Consider the following 23,261-nt stretch of genomic DNA (forward strand, 5'->3'; position numbering starts at 1 on the left):
TCGATAATCGTTAATCTGTAATCAAACGTGTTTAGAATTTTTTTTAAACATATTATAATCTTCATACAAAAAACTTAATTTTACTTTGTAGATAAAATTGAAGATAAATATTAACTTCCCATTGTAACACGGGCTCAGAGACGCGATTATGTTGGGTGGTTAACTACATTCACCATGATGGTATAGTTGAAGATAAATTCTCTCGGGCGATTAAGAAGATGCACTACCGACCCCCCCACCTCCCCACCTTTAAGTTTTTGGTAGGTACATCGAAATGTAACAAAGGTAAGCGTACGTCACGGTACCCATATCTACGCACTTAAGTGACATAGCTTAATTATGACGTCCTAATGGAAGATAAATTCTCCAGAGTGATTATGAAGATACACTACCGATCCCTCCACCATCAAGTTTTGATGTAAGTATATCGGTTTGTACCGACAGGTCTAGTACCCCTCGATACGCATATCCACGCATTAAAAGTGTCAAAAAATATTTTCCACCGAGCAATTTTTCCTTTGATTACGATATTCTTTTTATCGTTCCTAAGTTGGCACTTTTTTTCTGAAAAGCCTATTAAAAATATGAGAGAGAAATAAGTAAATTTTGAAGTCGAATTGAATTCTGACGTAACTGTCAGTTTTAAAAACGAACGCCTAGATGCATAAATAATGTGGTTAGATTTTGCCCTACTATATGAGAGCATCTAGGCGTAAAATGTTACCAATATAAAAAAAATATTTATTTATTATATTTTTTCCATCTGTTTTACTACCTTCCTGAGTATACGTACCGAGACGTTGAAGGAGTCGGCTTTTTGATCGTTCGGTATATACATACAGACAATTGTTAAGCATACCGTTTTGGTAATTGTCATAAGTCATATAAAAATTATGTTTAAGCAAGCGTTTTTTACCTGAATTGGGATTTATTGGAGTTTATAAACGCTTTGGAGTGGGTGATTTTATCACAGAAGCCCATTAAAAAAAAGCCGATTAAAAGCCTTCCGGAAGCCCTAACAGATTGGCATTAATGAGTATGTGTATAAAAACACTTAATCTAAACAATCTTAAAATCTATTTAAATTTACAAAAGGTATAATTATGGTATAAACTAAGTAAACATGGCAAGTGTGTCATCGCGAGTCAGGAGTGACAACACTGCTTGCATCTTAAATGCTCGCCTTTGCTGTAGGAACACATCGACAGTACCATTTAATGAGATCTGTTCTTAGGATCCTCGGCAGAGGGGAAACAAATTCGATGCTGGTTTTATAATTTCCCACAGCAAAGATAGCATCGGTACGCAAGTTACGGCGAGGTACATTAAGGTTAATCTGAGCAAGAATATACAACCAGCCAAATTCCTTCTGAATTCTAAACTGAAGATATGAAAGTACTCTAGACGATCATAATAGTTAATTTTGAAAGTATTTGATCCAATTCTAAATATTCACAAATATTCATAAATTTATTTAAAATATAAATTTATTTATTTAATTTTACAATACGCGCAAGGGGTATTTACAAAAAATATACAGATAAGTACAAACATAGTAAGTAATAATTTAAAAAATAAACAACGCTTTTTTGTATAGATGTAGAAACAATAAAAAGCATACTGCTATGCAAAATAAAAAGAAAAACTTTACATAGTAAAAAAGTAAAAAATAAAAAATAAGAAAAGTGATTGAATAAAAAAAAAAATTGTAAATAACTTGTTAAGAATTTAAACAAAAAAAAATATATACAAATATACGTAAATATATTTTTAAAAATAAATAAATGAGAAGTATTTTAAATTTTAATTATGTAAGGAATGCGGTCTAAATTTTCGGGGTCGTTCATTGGTTGGATTCGATCATATAACGTGGAGATGACAAGTCGGTAGAACATACCAAGTCAGATAGAGATAGTACAGAAGTTAAGTGTACCGTCTCGATATGTATAAAGATAGCGTTCATATTCGCGGCACAGGAGCTTGGCGGCGTAAAAGTAAAGCTTGGGTTTCCTAAGACAGCGGTGCCCGTATCTTAACGGCCGTAGTTAACGGTGATGCGGTGGACAGCCGTCGTAACGGTGACTAGAGAGTGGTTTCCTAGGAAAACGGTGTTGATAAATGTTATCAACACCGTAAACCCTAGCTTAAGAGTCCAATAGCCCGCAACACTGCCTTTTTTGCTCAATATATGCACATCAATAATATATATTTTTTGCTATTATTTATTTATATGTTTATGTGTGTAATTTTGTGTGTTAGTATGAACAGAACTGTGTGAATTAATTAACGTTTGTTAAGACTATTTTGAGTCACATATGACACGCAATCACCAAATGTATTCTATCAGCGCTGATACAATCACACGACAGATAACGAACTGGAAGACAATACCAGCAGAGAGACGAGAACGCAGTATTCGGGAAGGTTTGGGAGAGGGCTAATGCGTACATGGTCAGAAAAAGTTGTTTTTAATTTTTTTCTTTTGAAAACCATCTAACCAAGCTTTTGTTACATATTTAGTAACATAACGTGTGCCTTTTGAAGCTTATGACGTCATTAAAAGCAATAATTTTAACCCTTTCGTTCACCAACTATTATGTATAGGTACTTAAAAAGATATACGACGGAAAAAGCGGTTTGATGAATATTTTTTTTTTTTAAAGAAATATCGGTGTTTTTATGATTTACACAGACATTTCATTTTGAGGGCCATTTTCAACGAGTTGTTATATAACTTAGTATTAGAAAATGGAAATCAAGTTGGGATATTTCCTTTTTGCACCTAATGGTGCATAGGGCACTGCATTGGTACTCTAACCGCAGCGTATCTTAATCATTTTTATTACATGAAGTTAAGATGTTCGGTCTTACGTTTCACGTACTAGTCTAGGGACTATGAAATATTCGAGCGTAAAAACGGCTTATTTGTAAAAAAAAAATATTTCATATCAACGTCAGAATAAATATATAAAAAAAACGCTTTTAGGAATAAAAAAAGTTGTGAATATACTAAGATAGATAAGGTCATTAAGATCACATGCCATGCGGATGATGCAGCCATAGTGATGATGAGAACATATTCATCTCAGTTAGTAAACATCTGGAATAACAGGTAGATTATTCCACAACCGAGCTGCTACTACGGTGAAAGGGTATTAAAAGGGTTATTTCGTTACTAGAACTAAGAGATAGTTCATGTTGAGTCCAATGTTGGAAGAGCTATCTTCGACTATCTATAAAGATAAATCGATATTTGTGTACGAAAATGAGTATATTTGCCTGAATATTTCAAATATCTTCGTCGGTCACCAATTGAACATGTTTGGAAGAAAAACAATCTATGCATATTCTGCTTTTCATACAGAAAACTTAATTTTATTTTGTAGTTAAAATTGAGGATAAATGTTAACTTCCCATTTTAATCCGGGCCCCGGACAATGCATGTCAAAGGTAAATATATTTTTTTAATTTTACTTACATATACGGAAAACTAGAAATCGTAATTTATTTATTCCACTAAGATATTCGGAAAAATTGCTTTTTACGAAACTTATAACATTGTTTAATTGTTTTTAAAAAATAAACGTTTCTTTTTACTCAAGATTAAACCTAAAATATCCTTAACAAAACAATGAAAATTGCAACAAAACCTTACAACAAAACTTTACAACAAAAATTAAACCTAAAAATTTTACAACACTGTAATATTACAAGTAATTATAATAATGTGGTTAAAAAACGAGTTAATTTGAATAAAATATTTTTTAACATGTTTATTTTTTAATGTTTTACCATATGCGCAAATACCTAAGCACAAACGAAATGTAATTTTAAGAAACAAAACTGTCATATTTAAATAAAATATAAATTTGCTCAAACTGTCAGTAAATTATATTTCCCTTTAATGCTTGTTGAGATTTTATTGCGAGTCATATATCTAAAATTTTTCGGATTTTCACAACTTTTTTTTAACTAAATCACCTTGGTGACATTGGTTTCTTAATTGACATAATTTTACGCTTCGAATGGCATACTCAACTCAAAACTATCATTTTTAGTATTGATGATTTTTAGATCCAAATTTGTTTCTACAGAGAGGGAAAACATTTATGAGAAGTCTAGGTATTTACAGGTCTACTGACCTGTCGTTAGCTGATTTAAATGCCCACTTTACACGTTTTGTAACATTCAACATCCTGCCCATGTTTAAAGATCCGCATTTCCTCAACTCTTCCATATGTTGACTTTTGTTAAGTAAAAGAGCTGAAACATTTATCTGTATTAACTCCTTCGAGAGGAAATCCAGCCTGTCTACAAACATTTATACATACACAAAACGTTGCCGGTGATTTTCGCCTGAACGGCGACACCTAGAAAATAAAATAGCAAAGAAAAAACAGCCACAAGACGTATTATTAAATAAATATTAAATTGTTAATTGTGAATGCAGACAATGAAGAACTTTTGCCCTACGGAAATTGGATACTAAAATGTTTTCTTGCGTTCGCTAAAAATTAGAGCATTAAATTGTTCATCAAAGTTTCTTGAAAATGTACGAAAAAATAATATAAAATATTTAAATAAAAACGCACTACTTTGATTGACGTCACTGGTTCATATAAACCAACCAATAATGTGACAGCTGTGAAGGACCGTTAACGAACCAATGGGAAGAACTAACAGAGGATGACCTCTGACGTCACACGCGGAGTTATTTCAGAAATAAAAAACTTTAAAAAATCACAACGCTTGTAATACGATAAGTATTTTTTTTTATTGTTTCTTCGTTTTTTTTTTAATAGTCTTATTACAAATATTTTTTTTAAAAAAGACACTGAAATTCCTCATTGGTAGAATTCAATATTAAATCTGGTAATGTATCCAAAAAAAAACACGTTTATTGGATTTTAATTCGTCACAATATAATTTTTAAAAAAATATAATTAAAATTCAATAGGCGTGTTTTATTTTGGATACATTACCAAATTAAACAATTAAATGATTATTTTCCGATAAACTTACCGTTGAGAACGCGAATGGGTTAAGTCGAAACTTGCTACATCGCCAGACCCGCCTTCGACGTAAATATTATTCGTTTTCAATTGAAACAACTAGTAAATAGAATAAATTATCATAAACACCATTATGCAGTGTCCTCGCTTCATGACGGAGCAGTAAGAATGCCAAACATCCATTTCGAGAATAATTTAACTTAAATTCGCCTTGGTCAAATATTGACATATGCCGCTTTCGCACACAACCGCCTGTTATTTCGAACCAATTGAAAAATCGTCTCGATTAATTTGAGACGTTCGCAATAATGGAGCGTCATAAACACATGTTTCATCGTTTTTACGTAAAAATTAGCAAGTGCTACCAAAATCCCCGAATTAGGACCAGTTGCATTGACAAAAGTTAAGTTAAAGTCAGGGCTAAAGTCAAATAAAAGTTACTTTTATGTCAAAATGCGTTGCATCAAAAAAGTTAACTAAATATTAACAAAAATGTTACTTTTATTTGACCGGCCGCCAGGGGACCGCTTAAAGTTAAGCTTAAAGTTAAATGCGATCTGCCATCTGTCAAAAATGCGTCGTGAGTGTTGAAATCTATCGATCGATCTGTGAAAAGTTGCACAAAATGTCCATTTCATCTGAGTTTTCGTCTTCCGATGACGAACTTATTATCGAGTATATTCTAAACCGAAAACAAAAACTGTTCAAACCACGAACGGACCATTTTTTGTGGGAAGAGTCCGACTTTATCGCAAGATTTCGAATGTCAAAAAAGTGAAGAACGAATAATTATTTGAATTTTTAATTGTTAATTATTTTTCAAAACACGGGACTTGATCATCAGCGGCGTGGTGTAAAATAAATCTAAATCATCACTGTATTGAAATGCTGTTTATTTATTTTTAAATAGAGCTAGATTGAGCTCAGCTAACTCTTTCTGGGCATTTAAGGCTGCCATAGTTGCCCGAAAAATAATTAATTAATTTTTTGCTCTATTTCTAGAGTAAAAAGTTCTTCATTTTGTTTTAGCTTTTGCTCTTTAAATTTTTTATCTAGTTCAAAAAGGACGATGTCCCTTTTGTTTTTTTCTTCTCCGAATGCGCGGTGTTGCTTCGCCCTTTCGCACACACTGAAAATTGGAACGAAATTGTAACGTTCGTGCCCAAAGACGCGTCGCGGGGCATGTGTATTGCTACATGTAAATAAACAAGTACGTGCTTGCGCAAAAATTCCAACAAATTTTAGGGTGAAACTTGAACCTTTACAGTGGCAACATTCTTAACATTAACTTAACTAAAATAATGTTGATGCAACGGAATTTTTCAGTTACCAGATTTGAGCCTTAACTAAGTTTAAATATTCAACTTTAAACTAAATTTATACCAACTTGATGCAACCGGCCCTTACTGAAAAGGATGCCTTACCACGGTAGATTAAAAGCACTACGACCTACACCATTGGAAGAACGACGGAAGAAAGGGAACTTGATAGAAACCCATAAGATACTCTATAATTACTATGACTGCCCCCTGCAGAATGTGGATCGTGGTCTCACTGCCATGCAGATGATACACAGATTTATTTTTATTGTAAACCGAGCGAGAGAATTGTGCTTGTTATTCTGATTAATGGATGCATTGAGAAAATAGGAAACTGAATGGCTGAAAATAGACTAACACTTAACCCTTCTAAAAATAAATTGTAGTATTTCCAGGTCACAAAACGTAAGTACGCGACCTAGAACAGGTAGTAATATCTTAATTCCTAAATTAATAACAACTACTGCACAACATCATTATACTTACAGGGGAATATTTTGCTTTAATGAAATGAACAAAGATAATAAAAAGTACAGTCAGGAATACAATATATTAAATAAAGTAAAAAACTACTTCTATAATTCTTCTTTATGTAACACCGATTGAAAACATCGTTTATATATTTTTTTTTAAATATTTTTTTTTTCCTAAAAATATTAATAATTAAAATAAAATAAACTATTGTAAGACGTCACTCCCCATTATGTACACAAGCATTGTTTATTTATTTTACGTAATGGGAAACGTTAATGTAAATATTTGATAAATGTAAAAAATTGTATTTAGTTGTAATATTGTATTTTTATTTGTTATTAATAAATAATAAAAAAATAAATAAAAAAACGGAACAACTATGGATGGCTTCAGCCGGACGACAGAATTTGATTTAGGATACGGCACTACCCGATGTAAGGAGTACCGCTTTACCCACCGTTAAACTACTGGGAGTCTTCCTTCATTCTGACCTTTATCTTGACGCTCAAATTAGTAGAACGATAAGTTCATGCTTTTACCAGCTGAGACAGATTAAATGCATACTCAAAAATTTGCCTGTTGATGCCGCCCGTCAATTAATAAATGCGTTTGTAGTGTCTAGAGTCGATTATTGTAATGTTATCTACGCAAGTCTACCAATGAATAAAATTACTTGCCTACAGTCTGTATTGAATACCGCAGCTAAACTCATTTTCGGAATCTCTAAGTTCACAATTACACTGGCTACGTTTTCCACAGAGGGTGGAATACAAACTCTGCTGGATTATGTATGAGTCACTGCACAACTCTGCTCCGGAATATCTAGGTGAACTCTGCATTCCAGATGAACTAGCTGACAGACGTCTTACGCTTAGATCAGCTACATCTACGTCGAAAGGAAAAGTTATTATACCTCTACGCAAACAACTATTGCATGGAATGCTCTCCCAGCAGAGGTGCGGAACTGTGAGAGTGAAGTGATGTTAAACTTAAAACCCTCATGTTCTCTAAATCATTTGAATAAATCCTTAGCATGTGTAGCTTAGTGGTGACAAAGTTCATTGTTTTTCTGAAGTTAAAAAAAGCTATAATTAAATTTATATCTTAATATAATCACTTTGTAAAAGCGCCTTTGAGGTGTTATATTACGAAAATGACACTGTACAGGTTATCCATAATATTAATAATAACAAAGATACTCAACAATTACTATGACTGCCCCATGAATGAGAACACAAATTTACGGCTTCATTACAGGAAGCTCAATCGTCCCCAATTCCACCTCAATCCCTAGATAATTTTCCTTTCCAGCAAGGTAACTCTTGATGAATTTTGGATTTTTGTTCAAGACGAATACCCAGCTCTCTCCACAAGGGCATTGAAAATTTTACTACAGTTTTCAACCACATATTCGTATGAGCTAGGTTTCTCGACATTAACCAATATAAAAACGAAGAAACGCGAAAGACCTAGTAATTTGGATGAAGAAATGAGAGTAGTTTAGTTTATCAAATATTGACCCAATATCGCTGAAATTTGTGAAAGCCGACAAGCTCAGGTGTCACATTAAACAATTTTTGCCGCAAAAAGTTTCATAGGAGTATTTATGTATTTTTAAAATTAATATAATTTAAACATGTCTGTAATAAAATTATCAGTTTTATTTTTAATGAAAGTTATTTTTGTATGTTTTTTTAATCTTTAGATTTGGTGTACCGCGAATTTTTTTTATGATCAAAAGTGATCTCTGACTGGTTCAGAACCACTGCAATAAATATTCACAGGTCGCAGTGACGTCAGGAGCTTAGCACTGACATCCACTTTAAAAATAATAAAAAAAATAATTTATAATAAATCTACGGTTTATAAATAAATACGTTAGTAATCGTGTTTGATTAATAAAACTGCAAATTTGCTTAAATTGTAACATAATACAAATTATTTAATATCTTTGAATAAATCCTTCATTTAAAAGCAGTGATATTAATTTTAAATATGTATGCCGAGCAAAATAATTATTTCTGCCAAATTAGTAACACATGTTCTTTTATATTTTTTTACTTTCTCAAATCTACAGAAAAGAAAGCCAAGTTTGCCAATGGTAAAATTATACGTCGCTCAACATTACAACAAAGATGTAGACCATTTAAGGTCGATCCCCGAATCGTAAATTACTTAGGAGAGCGAACATGCAATTGCGTTATTAAGAGATTGTTCAATGATCTCGCGCAAACCATTATAAACATAAAAGACCTTCTTTGAAAAAAAAATGCCTGCTTAGTACTTAATAATGAATGTAAAAGGTAACAAATAAATGTATATAATACGTATTTGTGTAAAATAAACCTGTCATAATAAATTGTGTCCTACCAAAAAGTCTTTAATTGGGTTTTTAGTATAATATGTTACTAAAAGTAATAACTAAACGCTGTTTTGCGGTTCGGAAACTGAAACCAGTCAATGCCAGGTCATAATTCTGTATATGCCGAGACTAACATATTCCCTTCTCTAAGATGTTTTCCATCCCTGTTGTAATTTGTTACTGGTACAGTTATTTATGCAATTATATTTGTATGTAAATATACATATGTATTTTTTTCTTCATATTTATATTCAGTATATAATGTACACAAACTGGCAAAATACACTAAGTCATATTAAATTTCATATATCTGTAGTTTTAAAAATAAATTTTATTTTAAGTCGTATACCGGGCATTTTATTCAGGCTAAAAGCTTTAAATAACTTTATATAAAATTAAGAAACGTACAAATTCAAAACTTGTTCTTAAATGAGAACTTACATCTCACTTTATTTAAATAAGATGTAAAAGAGGAAAATTGGAACAAAACTTAAATGCTCAAATTCTCAAAACAGGTATTTGAGAGAGTTAAAGTTTTTTGCCATGTCAAAGGCAATTTATGCCGTTTATGTTAAAATAAATGAATAAATAAAAAAAAAATTGAGACCCTTTTTCATTCTAAATAATCTATTTTTCTTTTCTCTGATTCGATTATTTTTTAAATATTTTTTTTATTCATTTCGAATACAAACAGATGTACAGGTAAAATTGATATTTAAAAAAAACTATATAAAATGTATACATAGTAGGGCATGCCATCTAATTATATGTATTCACTAAATTATACTGTAATATAGCGACGACGGCTTAAATTTTAAATTATATAAATAATAAATGTGGTATATATTATAATAAGAGAAATATGGACAAAACAAGGAGATATTGGGAAGGAAAAGAAGGAAATTGATAAGGAGTGGTGAAGGATGATTGAATGAAAGTAGGAGCGGAAAATTGCATTTGATTTGATGATTAAGAGAAAGAAAAGGGACAAAACGTCTATGCTCTGTTATTCTGAATCAAGCTTATCAGTTCTCTTCTGTACCTATTAGGGTCAAAGCACCAGTAAATGACCATTGATTAATAAACACAATATAATAAGAATTGCTACATGTGTCCAGTCAAAAAACTTTTAACACTAGAAACTATGACAAAAGCAGTAGGCGGACACATATTTGGTAATAAACAAATCTATCAGTTTTGAAATGTGAGTTGTCAAAAGGTAATAGTGTGTCGTCCCGTTATTGTTCTGAGATTGATAGTGTTTTTATAAGGAAAGGTGTGGTAAGTGTTTTATTCGATTCTATTTCTTATGCAATTCTTTGAATATATCCATATTCTAATGTGTTAGGGTGTTTTATAATGTTATGATGTAACTAAATCTAAGTATTATTTTTACTGGGGTAGTAGTGGTCTGCTATTTTTTTAGTTATAATTATAATACCGAATTAAAACTACCACAGCCAAACATCATTATACTTACATGGGACGGAAGCTTTTCAATAATTTACCACAAAATCTACGTCAAGAAATAAATTACGGAAAATATAAGGATAAATTAAAGAAAAGCTTCTTGACATAATTAACATTAACTGTTTTTTGGAAATAAAGATGTATGTTTAATATGTGCCTTTGTTTATAAATTTATAAATTTTGTGTTTTTATTTTAAAAAATTTAGTGTTATATTTTCTCAATTTTTAAAATTGTTTAATTATTTATTTATTTTGTTATGCATTTTTTGTTTCTTTTTTATGTTATTTTGTAAACTTGCCAAACACAAGAAAGAGCCAGACGCTTTTTTGGCAAGTTCAACCTTAAGTGTTCCATTTTTTTACTGAATGTATTGCTTATTTATGCAAATAAAGGTTTTTATTTTAAAAAAAATAAAAAATACTCGTATTTCAATAAAAAAGTAAAAGTATTGTAAGTAAGTGTGTTTTTTTTTGTTTTCTTTTATTTTGTACGCTTAAATAATGAAATGTATACATTTAATGTAGATTTCACTACAAGCTGAACCTTAAACGGCCATTCATTGGTGCTTTGACCCTGTATGGAGTGTTAAATATATCGAGGCTATTAAAATTCTCGTTAAATGCTTCTTTTTATAAACTGCACATTGCTTACTTCAAACGGGGGTGTGAAAACAATCTTAGAGTTTGAAACACGCGCAAAGCGGCTCTTTTCAGCATTCGAGAATTCCAAGTGTAGCGTCCACTCCGTAGTCCAATTTCCATATTACTCAAATAATTATGTTCCTCTAATATCCGAACGGTCCTGTGTCGCCAGCTGCTGATTATACGAAATTATGTTAATAATTTAAGTGCTTTAAATCTTTTGTCGCATCTTCCACGGACTGTGAGGAATATAATAAGTTGTACCTTGAGCGCTGGCTGTGTGTGCGGAGCGCACGAGTATATAGCCGCGACCCTGAAACTCTTCGGAACCTTAATTAAGTCGTCGGCGTCGCTTTGTTTAGTACTGATTTAACCTTTCCCTCACTGAGCGTCCAAAATTTACACATAATCCGAACGGGGGGACCAAACGATCCCTGCGCCTTGAATATTTATTTAATTTAACACTTTTTTATTTATCAACATATTACAACAGAGACTAAGTAATTAACGTTCTCGTTTTATTAAATTGTTTTAACGTTCTCATTTTTTTCAAAATAAGTTCAACGTTATCTTTTTTTACTTCTAAGTAATTACGTTCTCGTTTTATTAAATGGTTTTAACGTTCTCATTTTCTTCGAAATAAGTTCAACGTTCTTTTTTTTACTTCTAAGTAATTACGTTCTCGTTTTATTAAATTGTTTTAACGTTCTCATTTTCTTCGAAATAAGTTCAACGTTCTTTTTTTTACTTCTAAGTAATTACCTTCTCGTTTAATTAAATTGTTTTAACGTTCTCATTTTCTTCAAAATAAGTTCAACGTTCTTTTTTTTACTTCTAAGTAATTACCTTCTCGTTTTATTAAATTGTTTTAACGTTCTCATTTTCTTCGAAATAAGTTCAACGTTCTTTTTTTTACTTCTAAGTAATTACGTTCTCGTTTTATTAAATTGTTTTAACGTTCTCATTTTCTTCAAAATAAGTTCAACGTTATTATTTTTTACTTCTAAGTGGTCAACGTTCTTTTTTAATAAATTGTTTTAACATTCTCTTTTATTTCTTTTTTTTATTTTCGAATGATTAACATTCTCGTTTTATGAAATTGTTTTAACGTTCTCTTTTTCCTTGTTGCAGTCCACCGACGTTTAAGACCCTGACTCCAACGTCGAGAACCCAACTCAAGCAGCAGCTAATGCGAGAGCATGCGCAGGAACAATTACGCAGGGAATCTCTACAGGTTAGTTCTAACTGCACCTTGACCTCGCCCGCACCTGATAGTGCATAGGGCCCTGCACCAGTAAAATAAATGCGGACCCAGGAATGTAAGGTGATCAGTCTTACGCTGTAGGTGCTGGTCCACGGCCATTTTATTTTGTTGAAATTCACTCCAACAATGAGGGAAAACCTTTTACGGATAGTAAAAGTAAAATTTAAACAACATTATTTTTTGGTATGTGTATTTTTTTGTACATACACAAATCTGGATTTCTCCCGAGGGGGAGTAGGTATATATTTTTTTTAAATAAATAAAGTAATATGCTAATTAAAAATACTTAACTTCAATATCAATACATAGATGGTGCTCCAACACGCTAGTGAATGCTTTCTCATTTAATAGGATATATACAGGAATCAAAATGATGCCAATGTCGATATTCGCTAATAAGCGGAATGGGGAATGTTGTAAATACGTAAAGTGGCCACTTAACCCAGCCAATGACAGGTCATAAGCCCTGTAAACGCTTGAATATCCATAATCCTGAATTTGAAAAAATTCTACCTCATCTCTGTAGGAATATTGATAAAAAAATAGTAAAATTTAAAAGTTGAGCAGGAGATAAATTGAAAATGTCTTTAACAGATCTGATAAAACTATAGTATTTACCATGTAATATGTCGATGTCACTAACACTGTCATAAAAGGAAGGCATTTTTGAGTGGCGAATATGGAACTCTAGACATTTACATAGCTTATGACCTGTCATTGACCGGTTAAGTGGTTGGAAATAACATTAGAAAAAGAGAAACAAGCTTTGGTAGAGCGAGGTTTGAAATTCGGACCACCAGGTACGATTAACTAGCAAAGTTAGCGTAGTTAAATTAGCAAAATTACAATTTAATTAACAAAGTTGCGACATTATCAAGTCTTTTTTTTCAATCAAAAATTTTGCTTCAAAAACGAAAAAAATTCTAATGTATGAAGCTTATGTAAAAACTAAAATATGTTATATTTATTTATTAATGAAATCATACAGTCTTTATATAAAACAAGGTACAAAAGAACAATTAAAAAAAGTAAGACCAATTACAGATTTCACACTAATTTATTATGAATGCAGGAGGAGAGGGGAAAAATAATTGAATTCTAAAAAAGTAAAAATAAAAATATTACATAAAAAGTACATAAAAGGAGAAGACATTGTATAGCTACTCTACTTTCCCCCCTCTCTCTCTGCTTCCATGAACATTTAAATTTATTTGTAAAAAATCACAACCAACAATAAATTATTAGATGCAGGTAGTAGATGTAAGTAAGTATAAATTAAGAGTGGAAATCAAAAGTTAAAATTAAAATCAAAAGTAAAAGTTAAATTTGAAATGAAAAGTTTAAATTAAAAGTTAAAATTAAGAATTAAAATTGAAAGATAAAATTAAAAATCAAATTAAAGGTTAAAATTAAAAATATAAAAGTTAAAATTGAAAGATAAAATTAAAAATCAAATTAAAAGTTAAAAGTCAAGCAGGAGATAAACTTAAAATGTCTTTAACTGATCTGATAAAAATATGGTATTTACAATGTAGTATGTCGATGTCACTAAAACTGTCATTATAGGTAATCTGTATTCTTTGTAAAGTGCTATTTAAAAAATAATTAGTCATTGAGTTAGGAATGTCGAAGAGTACAGATTGACGAGTTCTACGGACAGGGACTCGATATGAAACTACTATGCGGAACAGGATATCAAAATGACATAAACAGACTACAAAGACAACAAATTAAAATATTAAAGTTAGTATATGACCTTCCCTATCTAACTGCAACTAGATTACTTTTTAAACAAACTAAGCGATTAAATAGAACTGAACTCTTTCAACTAGAATCATTAAAATTTATCCATAAATTAGCCACTAATGTAATTGTAGACGAAGAACTAAAACTTGTAAAAAATTGTAGTCTACATGGACATAATACGAGAATATCAGAAAAATATCATATACAACTCTCTAAAACAAGACAAGGGCAGTCGAGACTAATAAACCATGGACTGAGATTATACAATAAACTACCAGACAAAACTAAACAAAAGACTCAGACAAACTTTTCAAAAGATGTAAAAAATATTATTTTGAACAACATGAGTATAAATAAAAAAAGTTTTTATTATTTTTGTAAAATGAATGTAATAATCCGTAAGGATTAATAAATAAATTTTCAAATAAAAAAAAATTCTGTGACGCTATCCACGAAACTTGTCGATTGGGCAAACCGGAGCGTCGCCTCTTTCCCACCAGCTATCTACAGCGTTCATACAGAGCAAAATTTTCATGATATTCCGCCTGTTTTGAAGACACCCTTAATCAGACATCTATCGAAAATTAAAATCTATGAAACCCAAAAAGTCATAGTTCATAAATCCATTATATTCGCAGAATCACCTATTCCTTAGAGAACTTTCCCGCTGATTTAAAAAAAATAAAAATAGTATTGGTTATCTAGATGATCTGTCTGTTTGCAGTTACAGGCACAGCAGGCCATCGGAGTCAGCAAGCAGCCACTGCGCCGCCATGACCTCCCATTGGCTATCCCGGCCCCGCCCACATCAGCTCCCGCCCCCCACCACGGAGTCGAGGTCCCTTCACAAGTACTACAGGTATTTTATTTTTTCAATTTGTAAAGTTACATTTCTTTATTTTAACCTTTAAAATATATTTTTAAAATAATTTAATATATATAAATTTTTATTTTTATTTATTAATAAAACATATAAGACATGAATATCATGATATTATATTCCCAGGAGTTGTACGAGAAAACTCATTTGGGACGGTACATAAAAAAAATAGTACATTTCTTGTAACAATACATAGTATACATTTAAACAATAAAAATTTAAACAAATTTTAACAATCTATGAACTTAATATTAAAAAAGGAAAGAAAACATTTAAACAATCTGTGAATTTAATATTAAAGAAGAAAATAAAAACATTCAAACAATCTGTGAATTTAATATTAAAAAAGAAAAGAAAAACATTTAAACATTCTGTGAAATTAATATTAAAAAAGTGAAATTAATAAAAAGTGAAATTAATAAATAAAATGTATTTTCTTTGGCCTATTATTATAGAGGTGGTGATCAGAATCGGATCAAACCGACACTTATAAATTATGAAAGCAAACCTATGGATAATAAATTATTTTTTTATTAAAAATATATGTTACAACATTTACATTCAGGCGAATTATTTTAAGCGGACAAAGGCAACCTCTCCTGGCTCTTGCTAGAGAATTTAAGACATGCTCGACGGATGCTCTTCCGGCTCTAACGGGCTTGTCCCCTTTGGATCTGGAGGTCAATACGCAAATTTCCACTTTAAAAGAAAGCGCTCCTCTATTATTGGTGGCGTCCATTTACCCCTAACTGAAGGAATGTCTCAATCGGATATAAAAAAATGTCTTTAAATGCTTTTTTTATGCTTGGCAATCGTGATGGGAATCTTCCCCTTCAGGGAGGGTAACCTTTATTTTTTTTCCTTCAATCCGTCAGCACTTAAAATCTTCTTGAGTTATCCCCGATCACTGGCCTACGCAGTTGTTATCAGGTCATGGTAAATTTAATGACAAACCATTTGTTTTCAATATTGTTGATTCCCCTTCGTGCTGCTGCGGATATCCTAATCAATTTTCTGAACACATCCTGTGGTCTTGTCCCTTCCTTGTCCTTAATATGATTTAGCCCTGTTTTAGCAAAATAATTTTTAAATCATAAATACTCCGATCATCTTACAATCATATGCGTGCACCCACCATCATTGTCAATAACCGACTGAATCTGTTTCACACAAACATCGGCCACAGAACGGCGTCTCTATCTTCCTTGTTAAGAGTTCTATCTTCGTGCTCTCTCTTACACAAGTTTATTGCTGTATTGGCGTCACTTTCATTGTTCGCGTAGCAAGGATAAATATTTTTTTGTATTAAAATCCAACATATTTACTTTTAAAATCCGGTGTGAAAATGTCCATTTGAAGATTACAAAAATACAACTTTATAATTTACCTCCTTTTTCTATATACATCCGTGAAAAATGTCAACGCTTATCAGTTCATGGTTTACCTCTTCGTTCTAATTGTTAAAGCACTCTCGTAATACCCATCCACAATTCCTCTTTCTTCTCTAACTCATATAGTGTCCTTGCGGCTTGACTGTAGAAACATCTCCCATCCACCATCAAAGATGTTACTACAGTATCTCTGATGATGTAATAACTTTTATTTACATATAAGTTATTAATTTAAAAACACTTGGTACATTTCCATTTATTTATTTGACCAATTAGCGCTTTCACCCTCTAATGGGCATCTTCAGACTGGAAAGCGCTAATTGGTCAAATAAATAAGTGGAAGTGTACCAAGTATTTTTTAATTAATAACGTATATGTAAATATAAGTTATTACATCATTACAATGGAATTCCATCAAGAATTGTCAATAAATAATTTTAATAAAAAAATACGGTATCTCTGTTTAAATCACATCTGAAGAAACATGGAGATGTTTCTCCTTCTCTTCCTTAATCTCTCCTCCTTTTCTGTTTCCTCTTTTTCCTTTTCCCATTGAATCATGGTATTGATTTAAGATAATTTATACACATATACACATATTTCTATTTTTGTGTATCTTTAGCTTTTTAATTTTTATTTTCCATTGAATGTGTTTTGTAACTTGAATTATAAAAATAAAACTTTTGTTTTATCGGTTGATTGGAAAAAATTGCTATTTGGCAATAAGCCCGCCAATGCACAATTAACATTATGTACAAAAAGTTTAAAAAAATAAGAGAATCAAGTCTTGTATCGTATGTAGACTAGTGTGACATCACAGCCACACAAGAATTAAATCTAATAAAGTCGACGTTTTGTTGTCCCGTTTTCCGCACCTCAAAACTGAACCAATGTTGTTCTTTTCAATTATTTTCTTAAAGAGAACTAAAATTTCTGTGTCGGTAACTTTGGCGTTTTTCAAAAATAGTTATATTTTTACCGTAGATATGACGGCAGATAAAACTGGGCACCTTTAAGGGTTTTTTTAGATGGTCCCAGCTCCTATAAAGCTAGGGTTTCCGAGGACAGCGGTGCCCGTATTTTAACGGCCGTAGTGAACGGTGATGCGGTAGATAGCCGTCGTAACGGTGACTAGAGTGTGGTTTCCTAGGAAAACGGTGTTATCAACACCATTTAACACCGTTTTCCTAGGAGACCACTCTCAAGTCGACGTTACGACGGCTGTCCACCGCATCACCGTTCACTACGGCCGTTAAGATGCGGGCACCGCTGTCCTAGGAAACTCTAGCTTAAGAAACAATTTATCAAAAAACAAAACGATACAGACAAGCCAATGGTAAATTAGTGTGTAGAATACTCACTGTTCCATGGAGAAAATACAGGAATATGTTTGTATGAAGAAAAGTCAGACCGCGTTTCCTTTTAAGAGTCCCCAAGTCATTTTTGTGTCACAATTCTCATTGTTTTAAAAACTGGGTAATCGCAGCCAAATTTGGAGAGGCTAATTGAGATGCACCACCTTATACCGTATGTATTTCCCCACCAGCCTTTGTGGAACAGTGGTCAGTGTCAAAATTAACCAAACGTATCAAATTTGCACCACTTACTAATATAATATTTATGTTATCCCCGTACTCATAAAAAATTGACACGTTCAAATTACTTCTTTTAAGTTGATTTTAAGTTAATAATGATTGTTTATATTTCTCCGAATCCACGCTAAAGAATAATACAGTTTTGTGCACTTCATTTACAACCAAGTGACAATATTTTTGAATTAATATCGTGGCTGTACTGACAGAATTAATTAAGTCATTAATACAAATTCCAAGATAATCGCCTTCAAAGCTATTTTATTCTTTCAACGCACTATTTCTCCCACAATTTTTTTTTTTTTTTAGAAGCTTTGAAAGAGTAATTTTTATTCTTGGTATAGCGTAAAATTTAAAATCAACGTCTTGCACCCATATTTTTTTTTTTAATATATAAAAACTGTTAACTTATGCATTCTGTCAGTATAGCCTCGATATGTCAAAACCCCATTTCCCATTTTAAAAAAGCTGTTATTCTTAATAACTTAAGTTTTTTTTCATGTTTTGATATACATTTTCGATTTGTAGCACAAATTTTTGACTAACTCTTGAAGATATTGCTCTTAGAAATAAGTCCGCCAAAGTACTCATTCTTTGTACTTAAATTTTGAAAAAAATAAGTAACACTTTAATTTAATTTTATGTAGATAAGGACTGTTTTTAATCCCCTAAGGAATTATTAAAACTAATACATTATAACAGAGATTGAGAACGTTAAAAATATGTTTATTTTTTAAATAAAAAACATATTTAAATACAAAATAGGCATATACTATCAATCAGTCATCATCATTTCCCTTTCCGCACCTCATGGTGCATTGGGTACTGTATTGGTACACTAATCGCAGCTTATCTTAATCGTTTTTGTTACGTAAAGGTATCAGTCTCGCGCTTCAGGTGCCAGTCCAGGGACTATGAAATATTATATTGAAAACCAAAATTTTAAATAAATATTCCATGTCGGGAATCGAACCCGAGATCTCTTGCATTGTAGGCAAATGTGCTGACCACTACACTACGAGGTGGTCATGAAAAATATATTGTTAATTACAAGAATCACCAAGCCAATTCTTATGGCTTGTCGGTGAAGGATCCTTTACAAGAAAACATATATTTATACATTTATCTAATACTAATTACTGCTAACTTAACTATTCTTATATGCTTCTTAGCGAGAATTTTTTTTAAAAATATAATACATTTTTAAACAAAATGAACATTCAGTTATGAGATAAAATAAATACAAAACAGAAATACCAAACAATAAAATTACAAATATGTACATATAAACTCCTAATCGAATGGCTAATCTCTTATTTTGCCCTTGTTTCTCTTGGTAGGGACATTTCTAAGACCATTTGACAACAAATTGAACATAACTGGAACTCATATTTTAGTAAGCGACCGACCGAAAAAAGGTTTTTAGCCAAAACTGACACCCGAATTTCGGCTTCTGTCCTATTTTCGGCAGAAACCGAAACTTACTTAAATAAATTAAAAGTCACTTCAAAACGCCCAAAATTAAGCGTTTTTATTGTTGAACCTTACGAGTTCATTAAAATAAGTGTTAAATAAAATATATAATAAAATAAAAAGCATTGATTTCATGAGTAAATCTGTATATTTTAGGCTCTTTTTGAATCGTTGTTATGGCAAATCCCGACCGCAGTTTTTGGCTGAGCCGAATTTTCGGCCAAGTTTTGTCTGAATTTGAAACCGCGGCCGAAACTCATTTTATTGACCAGAGCTACCCGAAACCGAAACTGAAACTTCGGTCGGTCATTTATTTTTCTATATTTGTTGTATATCTTACCTTCCATGTAACAAAATGATCTAGATACGCTGCGATTGGAGTGCCAATGCAGTGCCCTATGCATAACTGGATGTGGACAAGGAAATGATGATGTAAAATGATAAATCCTTACAGCGAATCAACGCCTTTTATTACTCAGTCCACAGCGATGTAACGGATCGAAGGAACCCTTCTAAAGTGGTCCTTCGAGCCGGATTTATTTATTTAGATTATTTTTACCGTGTCGTGTGGATTTGTACGATCGCGACCGTTGTAAAATTGAAAATTTACTTATTTTTTAGCCATTTAAAAAAATAAATACTGATCGTTGTGGCACCAAGGCGCTGCAGCGGCCTCGTACCGCGATATTTCGTAATTAACAAGCTGCTCTTTACTCGATTTATTGCACTAGTTTTTGCGACCAATAAAAATGTCTGCCCATCGAACAATCAAGAACCAATGAAATTTTTTGTATGTCCAAATGGTGGACAAGCATTATTTTTATTATTTATTTATGCATTTTATCATATTCACAAAAGCTATCCAATTACATTTTAATACATAACTAGCAGGCAACAGTCTACTGTTACGTGCTAGGAAGTTTGGCCCTTCGGGCCTCGCTTTATCGATCCTGCGGGCCTCAGGTGATTGGCTCTTCGGGCCTTAGTTGATTAATTAGGATCTCAGGCACTGTGAAATTGCATTGCATCTGATGTTTTGTATCGCCACAGGATAAGGGAAAAGCTAGACTTAACACTCTACCACAACTTGGTTCCCATTTTCTAATAGTGAGTTATTATTTATGGCCCCCGAAATCTAAATATTTGTGCTAATCATACAAGCACAATTTACTCTTTTTTTTTTTTTTAATATTAAAAAGTATAATCAGTCACTCTGAATATAGAATAATACTACCAAAACCACATAAAATTTACATATATAATAAATTAAATATCCCGGCGGCCTCCGTGGTGTAGCAAGCAATAAGACGCATGCCTCACACACGGTAGGGTCCGGATTCGATTCCCGATTAGGACACAATAATTCAATGTGATTTTTCTCAAACCTGAGTGTACTGTACTGTAAATCAAAGTGCAAAAATCTATCGATCTACTGAATTTTATCGAAATTCTACTGATTATTAAACATTGCCTTTTTTAAAACGATTTATTCGTCCCCAAAATAGGCAATAAATGAATAAATCAAATACTAATATATTTCTGTATGCTCAGAAAGCTACTTTTTCTGCCATCAGTGTATTTTTAAAATTATAATTATTTTACTAAATGTTATTAAATATTTGTAAATAACCACTTACCGACTTTTCTATGTCTACCGGTTTCGAGACGTACCCGTCTCTTCGTCAGGACACCAATTGAAACAACATGCAAACCGACATGCAAAACCCACTATACACCTTCACCATAGTTGTTGCACAAAAATATAAAACCAACACGACATGCATTTTAATAAGCACATGCGCTGATTAAGACAAACATGCACTGATTAAATTATGAAAATATTCTCTTGTTTGAGAATTAATATAAAAAGTAGAGGGGATGGAGGGAGAAAAATTAAAAGTAAGTAGTTATTTACAAATATTTAATGACATTTAGTAACATGTTTGACCACAAAGTTAATGCTTTAAATATTAATAATATAATTATTTTATTTTGTAATATTACACTACAAGTCCGGAGGCCCAACTACAATGATGACAATACATACACAAAATATACATCTTTATATATATATAATTCTTCTGTACGTGTGATGTCACCGTACCTCCTAAATGGCTGAACAGATTTACGTGCGGTTTTCAGAGAAATGTAGATCTTTGCGCTATGCGTGTTCGTAGATATTAAAATCTACAATCGGATATGTAAAAAAAAGTTAGGAGCATAAATGGTTTATTCATCGATCTACCAGGGTTGCATTCGAGGAGAATGCATTTACAAAAAAAATAAAAAGATGTGTTCTTTTTGTGTATAAAAAAAGTTCGTTTTTTAATGTTTACGAACAGCATTTGTTTTATATGTAGGTGCGAAGGTTTTCACGGTCACTGTTATCAATATTATGTATCTTTTATAAGCATTTATTTTTTTTAAAACTTAATCAGATCCTTTCCTCAAATACCCTATAATTTCTACCCATTTATTTATTTTTACTGGATTTTTGGTAATATTAAAATAACATTAAATTCAATACATTTTTAAAAATCGCTTTCTTACATAAGTCCACTCCTTTGTTGGTGAAAAGACCGGAGTTTGATGTTTGCAAAAAGAATGCCATATTTGAAAAAATATTTATTTTATGTTTTGGAATTCAACCATAAACAAGTACCTAGGTACCTACTTAAATCCAATATTTGAATAATAACAATTTTTAGTTTTGGAAATTAATCATAAACAATTACCTAGGTACCTACCTACCTATCAATGAAAAGTCTTTTTCCAAGCTTATAGTAGGCAAGCTGACGTTCGGGCAGGACAACGTCTGTCGGGTCCGCTAGTAATATATATAATCATTAATTGATATATTATATAACATTAATTATAATTTTTGTTTATGTATTATTTATTTGTAGTATTCTTTAATAATATGCTTTCACTTTCTATTTTGTTGTATCCCAACTCAACACAGGGCTCTTAGCCTCATAAAGATAGGGACACGTTATTATTTTTTTTGTAATATGTATCTTTATATGAATAAATAAATATATCTTGAGAAATAGTATTACTGATCGATATATATTGTATTCTATTCAACTTAAGTTCCGTAACTTATCGTATTTTTCGGACCTAGGACGCATTTTTTCTGAAAATTTAGGCAAAAAAAGTTTTGTATTTCTTTTTTTTTCTAAATTTGCTTTTTTGCTTGAAAATGTACCATTAATTTGAAATATATACTCGTTAAATAAAATATTAACATAAAGTACAGTTTATATAAATCAACTCTATTTAATCATTTCAAAGATGGTAAACGGTAATTTACATTTTTTAGATTACGGTGCTTCCTATGTTTATTTTTGTATGGGTACTGTTTTGTACCATATTTACGTTTCTACTTATTTTTTAAATTGCTTTAATTGTTATTATTATGACTATTTTTTTGAGACAGAAAATATTTTTTTGTATTTAATATACTTGCCTCTTAAAGAAAAAAATATTAAAATTATTTTCCTTTTAAAATTTTATTTGCACACATTGTTTGATTATATATATATATATATATATATAAATATGTTCTTTATACGAAACTACTGTGTTATGGTATTTGTGTTACATAATACTTTTCAATTTGATTTTTATGTTTTT

At 31.4% G+C, this 23,261-nt stretch overlaps 1 protein-coding gene across 1 annotated transcript in view; it reads left to right on the forward strand.

The window, feature by feature from the left end:
• Nucleotides 1-23,261, forward strand: part of Mitf (transcription factor Mitf) — a 76,351-nt gene that overhangs the window by 32,438 nt on the left and 20,652 nt on the right. The window contains exons 3-4 of the mRNA XM_088237983.1: nucleotides 12,411-12,513; nucleotides 15,014-15,148. Coding sequence (XP_088094109.1) covers nucleotides 12,411-12,513; nucleotides 15,014-15,148 — 238 coding nt within the window. The remainder of the gene's footprint in view (nucleotides 1-12,410; nucleotides 12,514-15,013; nucleotides 15,149-23,261) is intronic.

This window comes from Micrasema longulum, unplaced genomic scaffold, assembly GCF_059751315.1.
Source record: "Micrasema longulum isolate JH-2025_06_02 unplaced genomic scaffold, ASM5975131v1 h1tg000109l, whole genome shotgun sequence".
NCBI classification, from domain to species: domain Eukaryota; kingdom Metazoa; phylum Arthropoda; class Insecta; order Trichoptera; family Brachycentridae; genus Micrasema; species Micrasema longulum.